Source organism: Schistocerca gregaria, chromosome 1 (genome assembly GCF_023897955.1).
Source record: "Schistocerca gregaria isolate iqSchGreg1 chromosome 1, iqSchGreg1.2, whole genome shotgun sequence".
Lineage (NCBI taxonomy): Eukaryota > Metazoa > Arthropoda > Insecta > Orthoptera > Acrididae > Schistocerca > Schistocerca gregaria.
This window is the reverse complement of record NC_064920.1, coordinates 753,646,883-753,668,434: the sequence shown is the minus strand read 5'-3', so window position 1 is coordinate 753,668,434 and position 21,552 is coordinate 753,646,883. Positions and strand designations below refer to the sequence as shown.

The 21,552-nt window shown below is 42.5% G+C and overlaps 1 protein-coding gene across 1 annotated transcript in view; it reads right to left on the bottom strand.

Moving 5' to 3' along the window:
• The window catches only part of LOC126304244 (uncharacterized), a 134,062-nt gene that overhangs the window by 70,732 nt on the left and 41,778 nt on the right, over positions 1–21,552 (bottom strand). The window contains exon 5 of the mRNA XM_049991792.1: positions 3,324–3,449. Within this exon, the coding sequence (XP_049847749.1) occupies positions 3,324–3,449 (126 nt within the window). The remainder of the gene's footprint in view (positions 1–3,323; positions 3,450–21,552) is intronic.

The following is a 21,552-nucleotide window of genomic DNA, read 5'->3' as shown; positions in this document are numbered from 1 at the left end:
CATCCTGGACTCTCCACTGTTTGATTTTACATATCTTTTTATATGCTTTCACGTACAGGGTTCTGAGTAATTTTATGCTTTCCCCCACAGCTCAAACAAGTTTTTACAACCACACAGGGCGTTATTCTTCATGTACGCTCTATGTCCTCTGTGAACCCCAACTTCTTTTAGTAATTTATTTTGTAGGCAGACTACATTTTCCTGGAATTCTATCAATGAATCAAATTCATGATGTGAAGATGTTCATTTTAAGAAGTTACAAATGTTGTAGGAAAGTCCTGGTAGAATGCAAATATTTTTGTGTTAAAGAGACCACTCACCAAAAAGCAGAAGTGCTGAGTCATCGATAACCACACACAAAAAGAAAGTGAACTTGCTACCTTTCAGCAAACACACACACACACACACACACACACACACACACACACACACACACACACAGGCACTTGGCTACGTCCCTACATGGTGCTTGCTGGACTAGTGTGGGTACATGAAAAGGGAGGGGGTGACAGGATTGAGGAAAGCAAAACTGCGGGGTAGAGGGTGTGGGTAAAGTATGTTACCAGAGACTGAGTGCAGGATGATTATAGGAATGAGGGATGTGTTGTAAAGATAACTTGTATCTGCTTAGTTCAGAGCAGCAGGTGTTAGAGGGAAGGATTAGATGGTGCAGGTTGTGAAGTAGTCATTGAAACTGAGCATGCTCTGCTCAGCTGCATGTTCCACTACAGGTGGTCAGCAACAGTTTGGCAGTTACCATTCATCCTAGTGGACTGCTGGTCAGTAGTCATATAGACATTAAAAAACTGTGTAGTGTTTGCAACAGATCTTGTTTATGACATGGCTGCTCTCACAGGTTGCTAGCCTCTGATGGGGTAGGATGACCCAGAGATAGGACTTTAGTAGTAAGTGCTGGATATGACCCCTGTGGCAAGAGGACGGGAATGGGAGGGGTGTAGGTATGGACTAGGATATTGTGTAGGTTCAGTGGGAGATAGAACATTTTAGGAGGGAAAGGAAAGATCTTGGGTAGAATGTCCCTCATTTCATGGCTACATAATAGATCCCTGATGAAGGATGATACTGGGTGACTAGGGGATGCTCTTTTGTAGCTTGTTCTTGGGGTTGAGTATTGGAGGTGTGTGAGGATATGGCACAGGAAATCTGTTTGCGGTCTAGGTTTGGAAGGTAGTGCATGTCTGTGAAGGCCTTCCTGATACCTTCAGCATACTGGGCAAGGGACATCTCATCACTGCAGATATTTCATCTGCAGGTGGCCAGGCTGTATGGAGCAGGGGGGGGGGGGGGGTTGTGTGTGTGGAAGGGATGGTGGCAGCTGTCAAAATGCTGACACTATTGTTTGTTAGTGGGTTTAATGTGAATAGAGATGTGGACAGAGCTTTCAGAGAGGTAGAGGTCAATGTCGAGGAAGGTGTCATGTTGAATAGAGTGGGACTAGGTGAATCAGATGGGGAAGGTGTTGAGGTTGTGAAGCAATGAGATTAAAGTAACTTGGCCCTGAGTTCAAATCATGAAGATACCACCAATGAATCTGAACCAGACTAAGAGTTGGAATCTTTAGGAGGCTACGAGGTTTCCTTTTGATGGCCCATAAACTGTGTGGAATAGAAGGGTGTCATGGGGATGCCCATGGCTGTGTTGTGAATTTGTCTGTAAATCTCCCCTTCAAAGCAAAAGTTGTTGGCAGTGAGGATATAGTCTGTGAGGTGTATGAGGAATGAGTTGGTGGGTTTTGACTCTGAAGGATGTTGGAAGAGACCATGGTCAACAGTGGCAAGGTTATGGGCATGAGGGATGTTTTTGTTTAGGTAGGTGGTATCAATAGGGATGAGTAGAGATCTGATACATAAGGGGTAGGGATGGTGGAGAGATGGTAAAGGAAGTGATTAGTATCTTTGATGTGGGAGGCTAGGTTTCAAGCAGTTGTTTGAAGATGCTGGTTGACAGGAGTGGAAGCTGTTGCAGGCAGAGCACAAAGGGGTACCAGGATTGATGGGTTTGTGGGAACATCTAAGAGATGGGTGTATGGGGTGTGGGGTGTCAGTGGGGTAAGGAGGTAGATGGACTCAGTGGATAGTTTCTCAGAAGGACCTGTAAGTTTCAATGGGGATTGGAGGTTATGTTGGACTTTTGGAATCAGATCCCTAAGGTAGAGCTTATAGGTGGAGGAATCAGAAAGCTGGAGGAGGTGTTCTGTCAGGTAGTCACCATGACTCATCACAATATTGGTGGAGTCTTTGTCTGCAGGCAGGATGATTTGGTCAGCATCTGTTTTCAGATCATGTATGACTGTCCTCTCTTCTCTTGATAGGTTAGTGTTCTTATGAAGGGATATCGTGAAGGATGGTGAGATCAAGTTAGAAGTAATGAATTCCTGGAAGATGGGCAGAAAGGTGGTTAGGTGGGGTGTATAGAGGGCCACAGCTGAATGATTGTATGAACTGAGGGAGGCAAGGTTCAGTGCTGGGATTAGGGTGGCTTTGGTTGGAGGGTTTGGACAAAAGTTTTTCCACTGTAGGAATTGGGAGAAAGAGAGTAAGTCTTTGACACACCCAACATGGCCAAATTTGTGTGTGGCACTGAAGGAGTGGCATTTGGATAGGATTGGAACTCCTGTGCAACTGACGTTTTTGGTGGGAAGGTTTACAACACTGTACTGGGTTTGCTCAGGTTCTTAGTTTTGTGGCGTATTGGGAAGAAGTTTTGGAGAATGTTGAAAACTGAGAGGTCAGCTATGCCAGGACTGGGTGCTATGAGGCACTGATGGGGGGCCCACTGTGAGTAGGATGGGTGTTGATGGATAGTGGGATTAGGACATCAACAAGCTGGATGCTCACGTCCTCATGCCACCTTCAGTGTGTGCTGCACCCCACTGGCTGCAACAACTGTGCATCACATGCCTTGCCAATATACCTGCTACCCTTCCTTCTCACATTCCTAGCCAGCAAACCAGCTGCCTCCCTCTGAACCAACAGAGATCTAACCCCAACCCCTCTCCCAGTGTCTCACCTCTCTCCCTCTACCCATTCCATCCAATATAACATCCCATCACAACAACTTAGTGCACCTGCCAAAAATGCAGTACTGGCTCTGTTCATCCATCCAGATCTATGTATACACCAAAGGTAGCAAGTTTTCTTTCTTTGTGTATGTGCCCATCGACAACTCAACACTTTTGTGTTTTGGTTAGAGGTCTCCTTTAATCCAAAAGTCTTTAATTTTAAGAAGAAATATTTCTATTAGCTCATTTGTGTATTAATTGTGGAATAGAATAATACAATAAAAGTTTAAACAGTCCTTACCTCTGTTTACTGAATCACATTCTATTTGAGTCACCTTGATATTCCATCTTCGACCAAAAGTATTTGTGGTAGTGGCATCAACTGATAATTGCAGAGGAGTATTACCAGCTTCAAAATCAACATAAACTGCAAGTAAGAGAAGAAAAAATACTTACATAGAAAAAAAATAATTTTAATGGCTGGTTTAATTTTTGGTAAAAATAAAAACAAATCATAGATCTAAAATCTATAAAATGTATTTTATGTGGCATCACAGTACATAAAATGTGTCTGGAGTTATTAATATCATCCATTTTCATTCTGAACTGTGGGAGTGGAATTGTGGAGTCACAATACATGAAATGCATCTGAATTATTATCATCCATTTCTATTCTAAACTGTGGGTGTGAAATTATGGAGTATTCATCTTCAGTTACTTAACGTGATGTCCTCATCTGTGAGATTGTTTTGCAAGTATGATCAAATGTGTCCAGAATATAATATTAAATGGTAACTTATAATTGAGGAAGATTTAATTATTTACCCCCAGTGCCAGTGATAAACTTTTTTTAATTATTTAGAAATTTTCAGTACACTATATGGTAAGTGCATGAACAGCTGGAGATTATTACAGAACAGAGAAATGTTTGGAAAACAATGTAAACATTTGAAAATTGCAACCAGTGATCTTTGTCAAAGTCAAGATACCTAAATGCCAATTCTTCATTGAGAGCAGAAACTTGTCATTGTGGGATAGTGTTAAATACACATGTCTCAAACTGACAAAGGGCTCACACCAGGAGACACAAACTGAAACTTGTAATAAATTCTGAAATCTTTCCTAACAACTTGGTCTCCTTCTGAGAAGCAGTTCTGTCAGCTACAACAAAACTCATGACATGGAGGCAAATAACAATACTGTATAGCTTGATGACGGTCACTCACTACAACCTTTGCTCGATTACATGATCAGATAAAACTGCAGTATTTTATTGCTGAAAAAGGGTTACTACATTCTGATTCTCAACAAGCACCCATTTCACATAGAACAACAACCTTAGTCACAATAGTAATTCAAAACATCATTAAAAGTACCTATTATTAGCCAATCTTATTTACATATCTGTTAGCTGCATAGCAAACTATAATTGTTATCTATGTTTACACATAAATCTATACTCTGCAAACATCTGTGAAGTGCATGACAAAGGGTACTTTCCAGTGTACTATGTATTGGGTTTTCTTCCTGTTCCACTCACATATGAAGACAAGATGAAGTCTGCTGTTATGCCTCTGTGTTCACCATCATTAGTTCTAATCTATTACTCACAGACCCTGAGGGAGCAATACATAGGATGCTGAGCTATATGCCTAGATTCTTCACTAAGAAGTGGTTCTTGAAGCTTTGTAAGTAGGTTTTTGTGGGATAGTTAACATAGATCTTCAAATGTCTCCCAATCCAGATCCCTTTTTTTTTTATTATACAGATAATTATTGTTCTCTGTGGTCATGTTGATATTAAAATGCAATAAGAGATAAAGAGCAGCTATTTATGGCTTACGTCAGCTTATAATGGAATTGGTCAATGACCCTATTTTCACCACAAACTGGAACATGTGATAGTTCAAGTATATGACATGCACCATCACTAAGTACCCAGTACACCCAGACAACCAGATTATTCAATACACAAAAGTACTTATAAAATCATTTACCGGTACATTTTTGTTTACTTTGTTATGACTAAATAGATTATTGAAAATAATTTCGCTTAAGTACTAATATACCAAAATGTATAAGAAGAAAATATTTCTAAATGTGAAATGTTGTGTTCACTTTAATTTTGAAAGAATCTTTGAAATGATTCATATTTATTATTGATTTTATTTAAACATATATTAAATTATAATTTGAGGAATATCTGCAATGTAAGTGCTGTAAAATACTACTGACATACAAATTTATCTTTTTATGTAAACAATCCATATGCAATTGTCACATATTTGAGTTAACAATGCAACATGAGCATTGGTGGTCACGTTATATCCAAGGTGGGTCTTCAGTGTGTGTTAATGTCGGTCTGTCATTCAGACTCTATTTTGTTCTGTTGTAAGTAGTAGGTCATCCTGGTTTAACTTGTGAATTGTGATTGAAAAATTACATGTGAGAAACATCTGCAACTATTAATCCAAATATTAATATGCAGCACAGACAGGAAACCTTTTTATACTGCAGTAACCAATAGCAAGGAATTAGATCTCTTAGAACACTGAGCCTCTGTGAAGAAAAGAGTACAATGGATTATGAAAGAGAAATTAGGTAGATGATAGCAGACTCAATAGTTATCACACCATTGATATTTAAACATAATGATCCCACTTTTATTCTCCAGTTGTTTACAGTACTGGAGAAGTGCAATTCATTTTGCAAACAAGGTTTGTGTGTTAATTTTTAGGAAGTGTTCAACTTAAATAGCAGAAAAGGTGGAAACATGAGAAGCTGACATACACCATACTTGCTTACTTAAACTAAGTAACAGAAATAGGAAAGTCATCATTTTGAAAAAAAGCTGCAGATTCTTCAGTTATATTAAACTGAATGAACCACAATGTATGAATGAATGATTTTATATTAAAAAATATGAGGTGCATTCAAGTTCTAAGGCCTCTGATTTTTTTTTCTAATTAACTACTCACCCGAAATCGATGAAACTGGCATTACTTCTCGACATAATCGCCCTGCAGACATGCCAACTCTGGAGGCGATCTGTTCAACAGTCATTCGGCGATCCCCCAAAACAATTCTCTCCTCTTTCTTGATCATGTCGTCAGACCGGCTTGTGTGAGCCCGAGGTTGTTTTGGTTTGTTGTCACAGGATGTTCTGCCTTCATTAAACTGTCGCACCCACGAACGCACTTTCAACACATCCATAACTCCATTACCACATGTCTCCTTCAACTGTCGATGAATTTTGATTGGTTTCACACTACGCAAATTCAGAAAACGAATGATTGCACGCTGTTCAAGTAAGGAAAATGTCACCATTTTAAGTATTTAAAACAGTTCCCATTCTCGCCGCTGGCAGTGAAATTCCATCTGCCATCTCTGGGACATATCGACAATGAATGCGGCCTCATTTTAAAACAATGCGCATGTTTTTATCTCTTTCCAGTCCGGAGAAAAAAACCTCGGAGGCCTTAGAACTTGAAAGCACCTCGTTTATTAACACTAGGGATGCCATCATATTTCTCCTACAGGTTGCAATAATAATCCATTATCAACCAGCATTGAGCTGAATTTTTTTGTACTGTTTTATTTAGAAGATTGTTGTGTGAATTTTCAGAGGGCTTTCTTTAGTAGTTGTCTTTAGTTGAAGTTTTCCACCATTGCAATCCTTAAACATGAATTTTACTACTTCACCTTCATGATCATATTCTGAGTATGGCCTATCCATTTTGTCTTATGATGACAATCTTATCTTTCTTTTCTCATTCATTTATATGAAAGATATAACTGTAATAAAATATTATGAAATTGATTGTACTGTCAAAATATATCCTAATCAAATAGAATGAAGAACACTAGCATAAAGGTAGCCAAACATTTTGAATCACTGGTATTTCCATTCACTAAGCATATTCTGCAGAAGCTGGCATGAAACAATTTTGAGCACTGGGCACTGCAGCAAGGCACACATCTACTGAGAGCTGTAACTAGCACAAACCATCCAAGAGTAGTCTATTAAGAATTAGTTGTGGCTGATTACATTCAGCTGCACTATATACAGAAGAAAATCTAATACAATTAGGAGAAAAATTTTTAACTTGAAGAATATATTGATTTTCCATTTACACTATTTAGTTGCCATATTTTTACTACTGTTTAAAAACACACACACACACACACACACACACACACACACACACACACAGACAGACAGACAGACAGACAGACACACACACACACACACACACACACACACACACACACACACACACACACAGAGAGAGAGAGAGAGAGAGAGAGAGAGAGAGAGAGAGAGAGAGAGAGAGAGAACAACACTGGAACTTCCAGTCAGGCTGCAGGACTGGACTGGTAGATGTTTAGATGTTGGGCTGCAGCAATGGAACAGCAAGTGAATGTATGCATGTGTGCATGTATACTTGAACACACATATTAACAGAACACACAAACACACACACAAAATTACGAGCTTTCGCAACTGGCAGTTGCTTCGTCAGGAAGGAAGGAAGGAAGGAGAGGGAAAAATGAAAGGGTGTGGGTTTTAAGGGAGAGGGTAAGGAGTCATTCCAATCCCGGGAGCGGAAAGACTTCCCTTAGGAGAAAAAAAAAGGACAGGTGTACACTCGCGCACACACACACACATATCCATCCGCACATACACAGACACAAGCAGACATATTTAAAGGCAAAGAGTTAAGGGCAGAGATGTCAGTCGAGGCGGAAGTACAGAGGCAAAGAAGTTGTTGAAAGACAGGTGAGGTATGGGCGGCGGCAACTTGAAATTAGCGGAGGTTGAGGCCTGGCGGATATCGAGAAGAGAGGATATACTGAAGGGCGAGTTCCCATCTCCGGAGTTCGGATAGGTTGGTGTTGGTGGGAAGTATCCAGATAACTCGGACGGTGTAACACTGTGCTAAGATGTGCTGGCCGTGCATCAAGGCATGTTTAGCCACAGGGTGATCCTCATTACCAACAAACACTGTCTGCCTGTGTCCATCCATGCGAATGGACAGTTTGTTGCTGGTCATTCCCACATAGAAAGCATCACAGTGCAGGCAGGTCAGTTGGTAAATCACGTGGGTGCTTTCACATGTGGCTCTCCCTTTGATTGTGTACACCTTCCGGGTTACAGGACTGGAGTAGGTGGTGGTGGGAGGGTGCATAGGACAGGTTTTACACAGGGGGCGGTTGCAAGGGTAGGAGCCAGAGGGTAGGGGAGGTGGTTTGGGGATTTCATAGGGATGAACCAAGAGGTTACGAAGGTTAGGTGGACGGCGGAAAGACACTCTTGGTGGAGTGGGGAGGATTTCATGAAGGATGGATCTCATTTCGGGGCAGGATTTTAGGAAGTCGTATCCCTGCTGGAGAGCCACATTCAAGGTCTGATCCAGTCCCGGGAAGTATTCTGTTACAAGTGGGGCACTTTTGGGGTTCTTCTGTGAGAGGTTCTGGGTTTGAGGGGATGAGGAAGTGGCTCTGGTTATCTGCTTCTGTACCAGGTTGGGAGGGTAGTTGCGGGATGCGAAAGCTGTTTTCAGGTTGTTGGTGTAATGGTCGAGGGATTCAGGACTGGAGCAGATTCGTTTGCCACGAAGGCCTAGGCTGTAGGGAAGGGACCGTTTGATATGGAATGGGTGGCAGCTGTCATAATGGAGGTACTGTTGCTTGTTGGTGGGTTTGATGTGGACGGATGTGTGCAGCTGGCCATTGGACAGATGGAGGTCAACATCTAGGAAAGTGGCATGGGATTTGGAGTAGGACCAGGTGAATCTGATGGAACCAAAGGAGTTGAGGTTGGAGAGGAAATTCTGGAGTTGTTCTTCACTGTGAGTCCAGATCATGAAGATGTCATCAATAAATCTGTACCAAACTTTGGGTTGGCAGGCTTGGGTAACCAAGAAGGCTTCCTCTAAGCGACCCATAAATAGGTTGGCATACGAGGGGGCCATCCTGGTACCCATGGCTGTTCCCTTTAATTGTTGGTATGTCTGGCCTTCAAAAGTGAAGAAGTTGTGGGTCAGGATGAAGCTGGCTAAGGTGACGAGGAAAGAGGTCTTAGGTAGGGTGGCAGGTGATCGGCGTGAAAGGAAGTGCTCCATTGCAGAGAGGCCCTGGACGTGCGGGATATTTGTGTATAGGGAAGTGGCATCAATGGTTACCAGGATGGTTTCTGGGGGTAACAGACTGGGTACGGATTCCAGGCGTTCGAGAAAGTGGTTGGTGTCTTTGATGAAGGATGGGAGACTGCATGTAATGGGTTGAAGGTGTTGATCTACGTAGGCAGAGATACGTTCTGTGGGGGCTTGGTAACCAGCTACAATGGGGCGGCCAGGATGTTTGGGTTTGTGAATTTTAGGAAGTAGGTAGAAGGTAGGAGTGCGAGGTGACGGTCCCGACGATCAAGTACCACAGTCGTGGAACCCTTGTCAGCCGGAAGAATGATGATGGATCGGTCAGCTTTCAGATCACGGATAGCCTGGGATTCAGCTGTGGTGATGTTGGGAGTAGGATTAAGGTTTTTCAAGAAAGATTGAGAGGCAAGGCTGGAAGTGAGAAATTCCTGGAAGGTTTGGAGAGGGTGATTTTGAGGAAGAGGAGGTGGGTCCCGCTGTGATGGAGGACGGAACTGTTGCAGGCAGGGTTCAATTTGGATAGTGTCTTGGGGAGTTGGATCATTAGGAGTGGGATCAGGATTGTTTTTCTTCGTGGCAAAGTGATATTTCCAGCAGAGACTACGAGTGTAGGACAGTAAATCCTTGACAAGGGCAGTTTGGTTGAACCTGGGAGTGGGGCTGAAGGTGAGGCCTTTGGATAGGACAGAGGTTTCGGATTGGGAGAGGGGTTTGGAGGAAAGGTTAACTACTGAATTGGGGTGTTGTGGTTCCAGATTGTGTTGACTAGAATTTTGAGGTGTTGGGGGGAGTGGAGCTGGAAGTGGGAGATTGAGTAGATGGGAGAGACTGGGTCTGTGTGCAATGAGAGGAGGTTGAGGTTTGTTGGAAAGGTTGTGGAGGGTGAGTGAGTTGCCTTTCCGGAGGTGGGAAACCAGGAGATTGGATAGTTTTTTGAGGTGGAGGGTGGCATGTTGTTCTAATTTGCGGTTGGCCTGTAGGAGGATGCTATGTACAGCCGGTGTGGATGCGGGAGAGGAAAGATTGAGGACTTTGATTTGGGATAGGAGTTGACGGGTGTGTTCATTGGCCGAGTCGATGTATAGGTGAAGGATTAGGCGGGTGAGGGCTATGGATTGTGCTGTTTGGAACTGGTATAAGGACTGATGGAAAGAAGGATTGCAGCCAGAGATGGGAACTTTAAGTGTGAGGCCTTTGGGGGTAATGCCAAATGTCAGACAAGCCTGAGTAAATAAAATATGGGAGCGTAATCGGGCTAGGGTGAAGGCATGTTTGCGGAGGGAATGTAAATAAAATTTAATGGGGTCGTTGTAGGGATGTTGTGAGGTTGACATGGTATTGGTAGGTGGAAAGGGTAATATGAGGTTAAAGTGAAAGTAAAGAGAGATTCATATAGGGAGAGATAAAGGTGTGAAAAAAGTCGAAAAAGTGTTGGTTTGAGATGAGCTATGTTGATCATGTGCTGAACTTAGGTTGGTGAATAACAATGGGTGCAAAGGTTGGGTAGTTATGTTGTCTCAAGATCACGTTAAAGGGTGGGGAAATTCAAGAAAATTTCGAGAAATTCAAGAAAATTTCGACAAAAAAATTTTTTCGAAAAAAGTTTCGAAAAAATAATTTGCGAAAAAGTAAAATTCGAAAAAAAAAAATTTTGAATAAAATCTCGAAGAATATGTGTGTAAATGTATTCAAAGGACTGGTTATGTACTGGCAGGTTATGATAATGAGGCTAACAATTGTTTGATGAAGAAATAATAACGTGTAAACCTGTGGGAAGCTGCTAGAAAATGATCGGTTTTGTGGGAAAAAACGGGAATGGAAATAAAACGAAAGTTGTTGGAAAAAAAAACTGAGATGGTTGTGTAATGGGTGAAAGGAACTGAAGCTGTGAAATAGTATTCACGAGTTTACACGAAATGTTTGTAAACTTGGAACAATGGATTTTATAGCAGCGGTTATGTTGAAAGCGTTGAAAATTTTAGGTTATGGTTTGGAAGTAAATTACGTATTATTGAGTATAATTAGGCAGGATAAAATGTATGGTAGATTACGGAAAAATGGAAGATGAATACAAAGTGGAACTTCTTGTACAAACGAAAAGAGAAAGTAAGACGATAGAGAAGATTTCGAAATGCAACAGAGACAATAACAAACGTAATTGTTGGGTTCAAATTAATGACGATGTAAATAAAACAGAAAGAAACTTCCACATGGGAAAAATATATCAAAAATAAAGATTCCAAGACTTACCAAGCGGGAAAGCGCCGGCAGACAGGCACATGAACAGAACACACAAACACACACACAAAATTACGAGCTTTCGCAACTGGCAGTTGCTTCGTCAGGAAGGAAGGAAGGAAGGAGAGGGAAAAATGAAAGGGTGTGGGTTTTAAGGGAGAGGGTAAGGAGTCATTCCAATCCCGGGAGCGGAAAGACTTCCCTTAGGGGAAAAAAAAAGGACAGGTGTACACTCGCACACACACACACATATCCATCCGCACATACACAGACACAAGCAGACATATTTAAAGGCAAAGAGTTAAGGGCAGAGATGTCAGTCGAGGCGGAAGTACAGAGGCAAAGAAGTTGTTGAAAGACAGGTGAGGTATGGGCGGCGGCAACTTGAAATTAGCGGAGGTTGAGGCCTGGCGGATATCGAGAAGAGAGGATATACTGAAGGGCGAGTTCCCATCTCCGGAGTTCGGATAGGTTGGTGTTGGTGGGAAGTATCCAGATAACTCGGACGGTGTAACACTGTGCTAAGATGTGCTGGCCGTGCATCAAGGCATGTTTAGCCACAGGGTGATCCTCATTACCAACAAACACTGTCTGCCTGTGTCCATCCATGCGAATGGACAGTTTGTTGCTGGTCATTCCCACATAGAAAGCATCACAGTGCAGGCAGGTCAGTTGGTAAATCACGTGGGTGCTTTCACATGTGGCTCTCCCTTTGATTGTGTACACCTTCCGGGTTACAGGACTGGAGTAGGTGGTGGTGGGAGGGTGCATAGGACAGGTTTTACACCGGGGGCGGTTGCAAGGGTAGGAGCCAGAGGGTAGGGGAGGTGGTTTGGGGATTTCATAGGGATGAACCAAGAGGTTACGAAGGTTAGGTGGACGGCGGAAAGACACTCTTGGTGGAGTCCTTTGAATACATTTACACACATATTCTTCGAGATTTTATTCAAAATTTTTTTTTCGAATTTTACTTTTTCGCAAATTATTTTTTCGAAACTTTTTTCGAAAAATTTTTTTTGTCGAAATTTTCTTGAATTTCTCGAAATTTTCTTGAATTTCCCCACCCTTTAACGTGATCTTGAGACAACATAACTACCCAACCTTTGCACCCATTGTTATTCACCAACCTAAGTTCAGCACATGATCAACATAGCTCATCTCAAACCAACACTTTTTCGACTTTTTTCACACCTTTATCTCTCCCTATATAAATCTCTCTTTACTTTCACTTTAACCTCATATTACCCTTTCCACCTATCAATACCATGTCAACCTCACAACATCCCTACAACGACCCCATTAAATTTTATTTACATTCCCTCCGCAAACATGCCTTCACCCTAGCCCGATTACGCTCCCATATTTTATTTACTCAGGCTTGTCTGACATTTGGCATTACCCCCAAAGGCCTCACACTTAAAGTTCCCATCTCTGGCTGCAATCCTTCTTTCCATCAGTCCTTATACCAGTTCCAAACAGCACAATCCATAGCCCTCACCCGCCTAATCCTTCACCTATACATCGACTCGGCCAATGAACACACCCGTCAACTCCTATCCCAAATCAAAGTCCTCAATCTTTCCTCTCCCGCATCCACACCGGCTGTACATAGCATCCTCCTACAGGCCAACCGCAAATTAGAACAACATGCCACCCTCCACCTCAAAAAACTATCCAATCTCCTGGTTTCCCACCTCCGGAAAGGCAACTCACTCACCCTCCACAACCTTTCCAACAAACCTCAACCTCCTCTCATTGCACACAGACCCAGTCTCTCCCATCTACTCAATCTCCCACTTCCAGCTCCACTCCCCCCAACACCTCAAAATTCTAGTCAACACAATCTGGAACCACAACACCCCAATTCAGTAGTTAACCTTTCCTCCAAACCCCTCTCCCAATCCGAAACCTCTGTCCTATCCAAAGGCCTCACCTTCAGCCCCACCCCCAGGTTCAACCAAACTGCCCTTGTCAAGGATTTACTGTCCTACACTCGTAGTCTCTGCTGGAAATATCACTTTGCCACGAAGAAAAACAATCCTGATCCCACTCCTAATGATCCAACTCCCCAAGACACTATCCAAATTGAACCCTGCCTGCAACAGTTCCGTCCTCCATCACAGCGGGACCCACCTCCTCTTCCTCAAAATCACCCTCTCCAAACCTTCCAGGAATTTCTCACTTCCAGCCTTGCCTCTCAATCTTTCTTGAAAAACCTTAATCCTACTCCCAACATCACCACAGCTGAATCCCAGGCTATCCGTGATCTGAAAGCTGACCGATCCATCATCATTCTTCCGGCTGACAAGGGTTCCACGACTGTGGTACTTGATCGTCGGGAGTATGTGGCTGAGGGACTGCGTCAGCTTTCAGACAACTCTACGTACAAAGTTTGCCGAAGTAATCCCATTCCTGATGTCCAGGCGGAGCTTCAAGGAATCCTCAGAACCTTAGGCCCCCTACAAAACCTTTCACCTGACTCCATCAAACTCCTCACCCCACCGTCACCTCGCACTCCTACCTTCTACCTACTTCCTAAAATTCACAAACCCAAACATCCTGGCCGCCCCATTGTAGCTGGTTACCAAGCCCCCACAGAACGTATCTCTGCCTACGTAGATCAACACCTTCAACCCATTACATGCAGTCTCCCATCCTTCATCAAAGACACCAACCACTTTCTCGAACGCCTGGAATCCGTACCCAGTCTGTTACCCCCAGAAACCATCCTGGTAACCATTGATGCCACTTCCCTATACACAAATATCCCGCACGTCCAGGGCCTCTCTGCAATGGAGCACTTCCTTTCACGCCGATCACCTGCCACCCTACCTAAAACCTCTTTCCTCGTCACCTTAGCCAGCTTCATCCTGACCCACAACTTCTTCACTTTTGAAGGCCAGACATACCAACAATTAAAGGGAACAGCCATGGGTACCAGGATGGCCCCCTCGTATGCCAACCTATTTATGGGTCGCTTAGAGGAAGCCTTCTTGGTTACCCAAGCCTGCCAACCCAAAGTTTGGTACAGATTTATTGATGACATCTTCATGATCTGGACTCACAGTGAAGAACAACTCCAGAATTTCCTCTCCAACCTCAACTCCTTTGGTTCCATCAGATTCACCTGGTCCTACTCCAAATCCCATGCCACTTTCCTAGATGTTGACCTCCATCTGTCCAATGGCCAGCTGCACACATCCGTCCACATCAAACCCACCAACAAGCAACAGTACCTCCATTATGACAGCTGCCACCCATTCCATATCAAACGGTCCTTTCCCTACAGCCTAGGCCTTCGTGGCAAACGAATCTGCTCCAGTCCTGAATCCCTCGACCATTACACCAACAACCTGAAAACAGCTTTCGCATCCCGCAACTACCCTCCCAACCTGGTACAGAAGCAGATAACCAGAGCCACTTCCTCATCCCCTCAAACCCAGAACCTCTCACAGAAGAACCCCAAAAGTGCCCCACTTGTAACAGAATACTTCCCGGGACTGGATCAGACCTTGAATGTGGCTCTCCAGCAGGGATACGACTTCCTAAAATCCTGCCCCGAAATGAGATCCATCCTTCATGAAATCCTCCCCACTCCACCAAGAGTGTCTTTCCGCCGTCCACCTAACCTTCGTAACCTCTTGGTTCATCCCTATGAAATCCCCAAACCACCTCCCCTACCCTCTGGCTCCTACCCTTGCAACCGCCCCCTGTGTAAAACCTGTCCTATGCACCCTCCCACCACCACCTACTCCAGTCCTGTAACCCGGAAGGTGTACACAATCAAAGGGAGAGCCACATGTGAAAGCACCCACGTGATTTACCAACTGACCTGCCTGCACTGTGATGCTTTCTATGTGGGAATGACCAGCAACAAACTGTCCATTCGCATGGATGGACACAGGCAGACAGTGTTTGTTGGTAATGAGGATCACCCTGTGGCTAAACATGCCTTGATGCACGGCCAGCACATCTTAGCACAGTGTTACACCGTCCGAGTTATCTGGATACTTCCCACCAACACCAACCTATCCGAACTCCGGAGATGGGAACTCGCCCTTCAGTATATCCTCTCTTCTCGATATCCGCCAGGCCTCAACCTCCGCTAATTTCAAGTTGCCGCCGCCCATACCTCACCTGTCTTTCAACAACTTCTTTGCCTCTGTACTTCCGCCTCGACTGACATCTCTGCCCTTAACTCTTTGCCTTTAAATATGTCTGCTTGTGTCTGTGTATGTGCGGATGGATATGTGTGTGTGTGTGCGAGTGTACACCTGTCCTTTTTTTTTTCCCCTAAGGGAAGTCTTTCCGCTCCCGGGATTGGAATGACTCCTTACCCTCTCCCTTAAAACCCACACCCTTTCATTTTTCCCTCTCCTTCCTTCCTTCCTTCCTGACGAAGCAACTGCCAGTTGCGAAAGCTCGTAATTTTGTGTGTGTGTTTGTGTGTTCTGTTCATGTGCCTGTCTGCCGGCGCTTTCCCGCTTGGTAAGTCTTGGAATCTTTATTTTTGATATATTTTTCCCATGTGGAAGTTTCTTTCTGTTTTATTGAACACACATATTTATATATTTATTAGCTCCCTAAAACCTCTAAAAGCTCAGCTGGCAGTAACAGTGCATTTCCACATGTTGTCCTGCTGCTCAATGTCTTCTCTCTTTAGCAGATAGTTATCTATCCTCATATAGATTTTTACATTACAATATGTTTTCAACATCACTGAACTTGTGGAAAGTGGTTTTTTTCTTATATTATGGTGATGTACTTTCATCGTCAGCCACCAACACTTTTAAAAAGGTACAGTATTAAATGTGAGTGTATGATTCCCAAATTCATTAAGGAATCCTTGTAAGAGGTTCTATTATGTATTTTTGAAAGAGACACACTACCTAGGCTTTTGAACTAATAGTTCTTTCATTGAGGAGAAGTAATGGACATGTTGGGGAACGTTAATAGGAAGGGCAAGTCACTCATATCCTAGGGTGAGAGAGGTCCACATGTGGTGAGGACAAGGATAGACTTTGTCCTCAGTACAGTAGGGTCTTCCTCTTCCTGGGGTCTGAGTGACTTGTAGGTAAGAGGAGCTCTGGATTCTGGCCCATACTGGCTTAGTGGGACCAACCAAACAACTGACAGCTGCGTCGTTCTCTACCAATGGCATCATTTGTATGCAGTTTGGAGGGCCATGGGATCAGCAGACTGCTCTCCCAGTTGTTGATGGCTTGCTTGACCTTGGAGCCAGTATGCCTCAATTGAGTAGCAACTCAGCTGGGATCATGAGGCTGAGTGCACTTTGGTCCAGTCTTTCCACAAAGGAAAAATTCCTGGCAGTACCAGGAATCAAACCAGGGGTCTAAACATAGCAGCCATATATGCAGGTCACTATGCTACAAACATGGTCTGAGTGACCAGGCCTTCTTTTAATTTTACCCAACACCTCTGTTAATCACCCGTGATGAAGAAATTGTTAGCTCTGAACAACAGGTAGTACACTTACTTTTATGTGTGTTTATCGACAGTGCTATACATTTTGCCTCCTGGAGGTTATTGTTGGTCAAAAATTCTGTATCCATATTTATTAATGTTCCTGACTAAATTTCCCTTTTATACAATTATACAATATTTTTATTGCTTAAATTTTCAAAAGTAATACTTCGTGAACTTTGGTACATTATCCCAAAAAGATGACTGCTAGGATGACAGGAATGAAAGTATATAGAATAAGCTGTTTCTTAAGTGGGAACACTGCAAACTAAATATCTTGATCTGTTTATTAATATTATGACTTCATTTAGGCTCATTATGCACTTGAATACCAATAAATTTGACAAAATGTATTTAATTTACTGTATGATCAACAAAATCTGTTTCTGATACTTTTAATCATGTTTGTTTAACTTTTGGTAATGTGAGTTTTTGCAAACAAAAAATTAAACTCTTTTCATGTGAATATGTTGTAAATGTCTACATCTTCATCTACATCTACATAGATGCTTTTCAAACCACCATATGGTGTGCAACAGATGGTACCCTGTACCACTACTAGTCATTTTCTTTCCTGTTCCTCTTACAAAGAGATTCAAATGGTTCAAATGGCCCTGAGCACTATGGGACTTAACTTCTGAGGTCATCAGTTCTCTAGAACTTAGAACTACTTAAACCTAACTAACCTAAGGACATCATCCACATCCATGCCCGAGGCAGGATTCGAACCTGTGACCGTAGCGGTCGCGCGGTTCCAGACTGTAGCGCCTAGAACCGCTCGGCCACCCCAGCTGGCTTACAAACAGAGCGAGGGAAAAATGATCATCAGTATGTCTCCATATGAGATATAATTTCTCTTGTCATATCTTCATGATCCTTACATGCAATGTATGTTGGTGGCAATAGAATCATTCGGCTGTCTGCTTCAAATACCAGTCCTATAAATTTTCTCAATGGTGTTTCTCAAAACGAACATCAGCTTTCCTCCAGCGAGTCCCATTTGAGTTCCCAAAGCATCTCTCATGTTGTTCAAACATACAATAGCAAAACTAGCAGCCTGCCTCTGAATTACTTCAATGTCTTCCTTCAATTCGACCTGGTAAGGATGCCAAACACTTTAGCAGTACTCAAGAACAGGTCACTCCAGCATCCTATATGCAGTCTCCTTTATAGATGAATCACTTTTTCCTAAAATTCTCCCAATAAAGTGAAGTTGACAATTTGCCTTCCCTACCACATTTCACATGCTTGTTCCATCTCATATTGCTTTGCAATGTTATGCCCAGATATTTAAATGACTTGACTGTGTCAAGCAGGACTATAATAATACTGTATCTGAACATTTCAGGTTTGAACTTCCTACTTCTCTGCATTAACTTACATTTTTCCACATTTAGGGCTACCTACCATTCATCAAACCAACTGGAAGTTTTGTCTAAGTCATCTTGTATATTCCTACAGTCACTCAACTTTGACACCTCACTGTATACCATGGCATCATCAGCGAACAACAACAGGTTACTGCCCACCCTGTCCGCCAGATCATTTACGTATGTAGAGAACAACAGTGATCGTATCACACTTCCCTGGGGCACTCCTGATGATACCCTCATCTCTGTTGAACACTTGCCATTGAGGAAAACATACTGGTTTCTATTATTTAAGACATCTTTGAGACACTCATGTATCTGTGAACTTATTCTATATGTTCAGGCCTTTTTAACAGCCTGCAATCAGGCACTGTGTAAAATGCTTTCCACAAATCTAGAAATATGGAATGTGCTTGATGCCCTTCATCCATAGTTCTCAGAATCTTGTGTGAGAAAAGGACAAGCTGAGTTTTGCATGAGTGATGCTTTCTAAATTCATTCGTGGACATAAGCTTCTCAGCCTCAAGGATTTTATTATATTTGAACTGAGAATATGTTCAAGAATTCTGAAGGAAACAGAAGTTAGGGATATTGGTCTGTAATTTTGTGGGTCTGTTCTTTCAGCTTTCTTATATACTGGAGTCACATTCACTGTTTTCCAGTCACTTGAGACTTTGTGTTGGGCAAGAAGCTAATGATAAATGCAAGCTAGGCAAGGAGGCCAATGACGTAGAGTAATCTTTGTAAAATTGAACTGGGATTCCATCCAGACCTAGTGATTAACTTGCTTTCAAATCTTTCAGTTGCTTCTCTATGGCAGGTAAGCTTATTACCACATTGTCCATACAGGAGTCTGTCTGATTGTCAAATGACAGTATTTTTGGATGGTCCTCCTCTGTGAATGATTTCTTGAACATGAAATTTAAATCATCAGCTTTTGTTTTGCTATCTTCAACTGCCACACCAGACTGGTCAACAAGGGACTGAATGGAAGCTCTAGTCTGCATAGTGATTTTACATATGACCAGAATGTTCTTGGGTTCTCTGCCAGATCTTGTACTAAGGTGTGATGGGGGTACTTGTTGGATGCTTCACACACAGATCTTTTCACAGATGCATGAATCTCTTCTAACCTTCAATTAATGTCATTTATGCATTCCCTTTTGAACCGATAGTGCAATAGCCTCTGTTTCCTCAGCATCTGCTGATGGTGAGTATCTTCTATCCTTTATCCACTTACTAGGCACATAACTCTCCAGAACCCCTGATTTACAATCTGCTCAAGCTTTGCCCATATTTCCTCTACATCCATCTTACTGGAATTAAGTGATGCCAATTCATTCTTTAAGTGAGATGTTAATAATTACTTATCTGCTCTATCTAGCATAAACACTCTCCTAGCCTTCTTGACTTGTTTATTAACTTTTGTAATTGTAGTTGGTGTAATGACATTATGATCACTAACCCTCATTTCTATGCTGACATTGTCAATAAAGTCTTGCATATTTGTAGTTACAAGGTATAAGATATTCCCATTGCATGTGGGATGCTGAGCTAGCTGCTCAACACAATTATCTGATTTTCACTGACTATTATCTGATTTTTTTTAGGATTGCTAAATTTGTCCTGTTATTTCATATGATCATTTACATAGCATACATTTTAGATTATGAATAGCTTTTAATGTCACTGACAAGTCATGCACACAGGCAAAAAACGAGAGAGTACCAAATACCAAGACTTGTAGGACATTACATTGCACATTTTCCTTTTCTGAATTTGGTTTTATGCTTTTAATTTTTATAGGAAAGTGTTTTCTACTGTATATTGAACCTTTCAGGAAACACAGTGGCAGATTTAGACAACAAAATGGTACTGCTGCATGTGCAAGTGCTGGCATCATCACTGCAGTGCTGGCTGCAGGGCCATGCCTGTGTTTCCAGTGCTTGTGGTAACCCTTTAAAGTTAGAAGTGCAGTTGCTCTATCTTTGGTCATGATTGTACTGAACTGTAGTACTGTTGCCACTGCACATCATTGTTTTGGTCATAGTAGTTGCTATGTCTTAGGTTTTCAGTACTGGATTACTTGTTGGACTTGTTATTCGACTGTGTCATCTCTGTTGACTGTCTTTCCCCTGTTGTTCTCCTCCTGTGAGTAAACAACTCATGTTTACAGCCTTGGCCAGTCAGCCAATCTCTGTGGGTTCTTGAGTCATTCCTGGGATTGTCAGATTTTGGTCACTATATTTGACAACAAGGAAAGAGGTTAGTAGCATGGTAGAGGTACAAAATTGTTCAGCTCATGGAACAACAGCAACAGTTGCTCTTGCAGCAGCAATTGCAACAGTCATTCCAACAACAGTAGGAAACTGAATTGCTCCATTAGGAAATTCAACCTGTGAAGGATTGACTGCAGGTTCATGGTACCTATCCCATACAGGATGTGGTCACTTCCCAGGTGGATAGCCAAAGAGGATTGGGACATGTATTTGCAATGGCTGAAACAGCACTTCACCCTCTTTTGGGTCTCTGATGACACTCTGTAATGGTTGTTCCTTCTTTCTTGGGCTTTCCTGGGGACAAATATCTTAGTGAAGAAACTGGCTCCCCTTTCAAATCCAGTCACATTCACTTTCAAGCAGACATGCTCCTTGCTTTTGAGTTATTATTCACAATGATTCCATGTAGTAACACTGTGACTTGTGTTTCATTGATACTACCTGGTCAGTGACGTCACACTCATGGGTGACTGATTTGCAAGGGTTGATTCACCACTGCAATTTCGCTTCTATGAATTGTTTGCAAAGCCTTCTATGCAGACTCCTTAATGGAACTCAACAACCTTAGTGCCACTTTCACCACCTATATTTGAACCCAGCTTATGGTGCACCACAGATTTTCAGTTTCATATTTCATTGTGTCCAGGCACAGTATCCTGTTTCTGTCGGGCATTACTTATTCTTATCTCCCTACAGACAGCTGTTAAGCAGGAACTAGATCAACTTCACAAGGCTGGGGTGATTGAACGTCTTAAAACCAGTGCTTGGGTCACACCCCTAGTGGTGGTAAATAAATCCAAAGGCTCCCCGCGGCTCTGCAGAGACTTTAAATTTTGACAATCAATGCCCCTGCCACAAGTGGAATCCTATCCTATACCATATCCAGAGGACATTCTCACAAAGCTTCTAGGAAGAGAGTATTTTTCTAAGATAGACCTTGCCAACCTATTTTTGCAGATACGATTGGATGAGGACTCCCAAAGCATCATTGTTGTTAACACC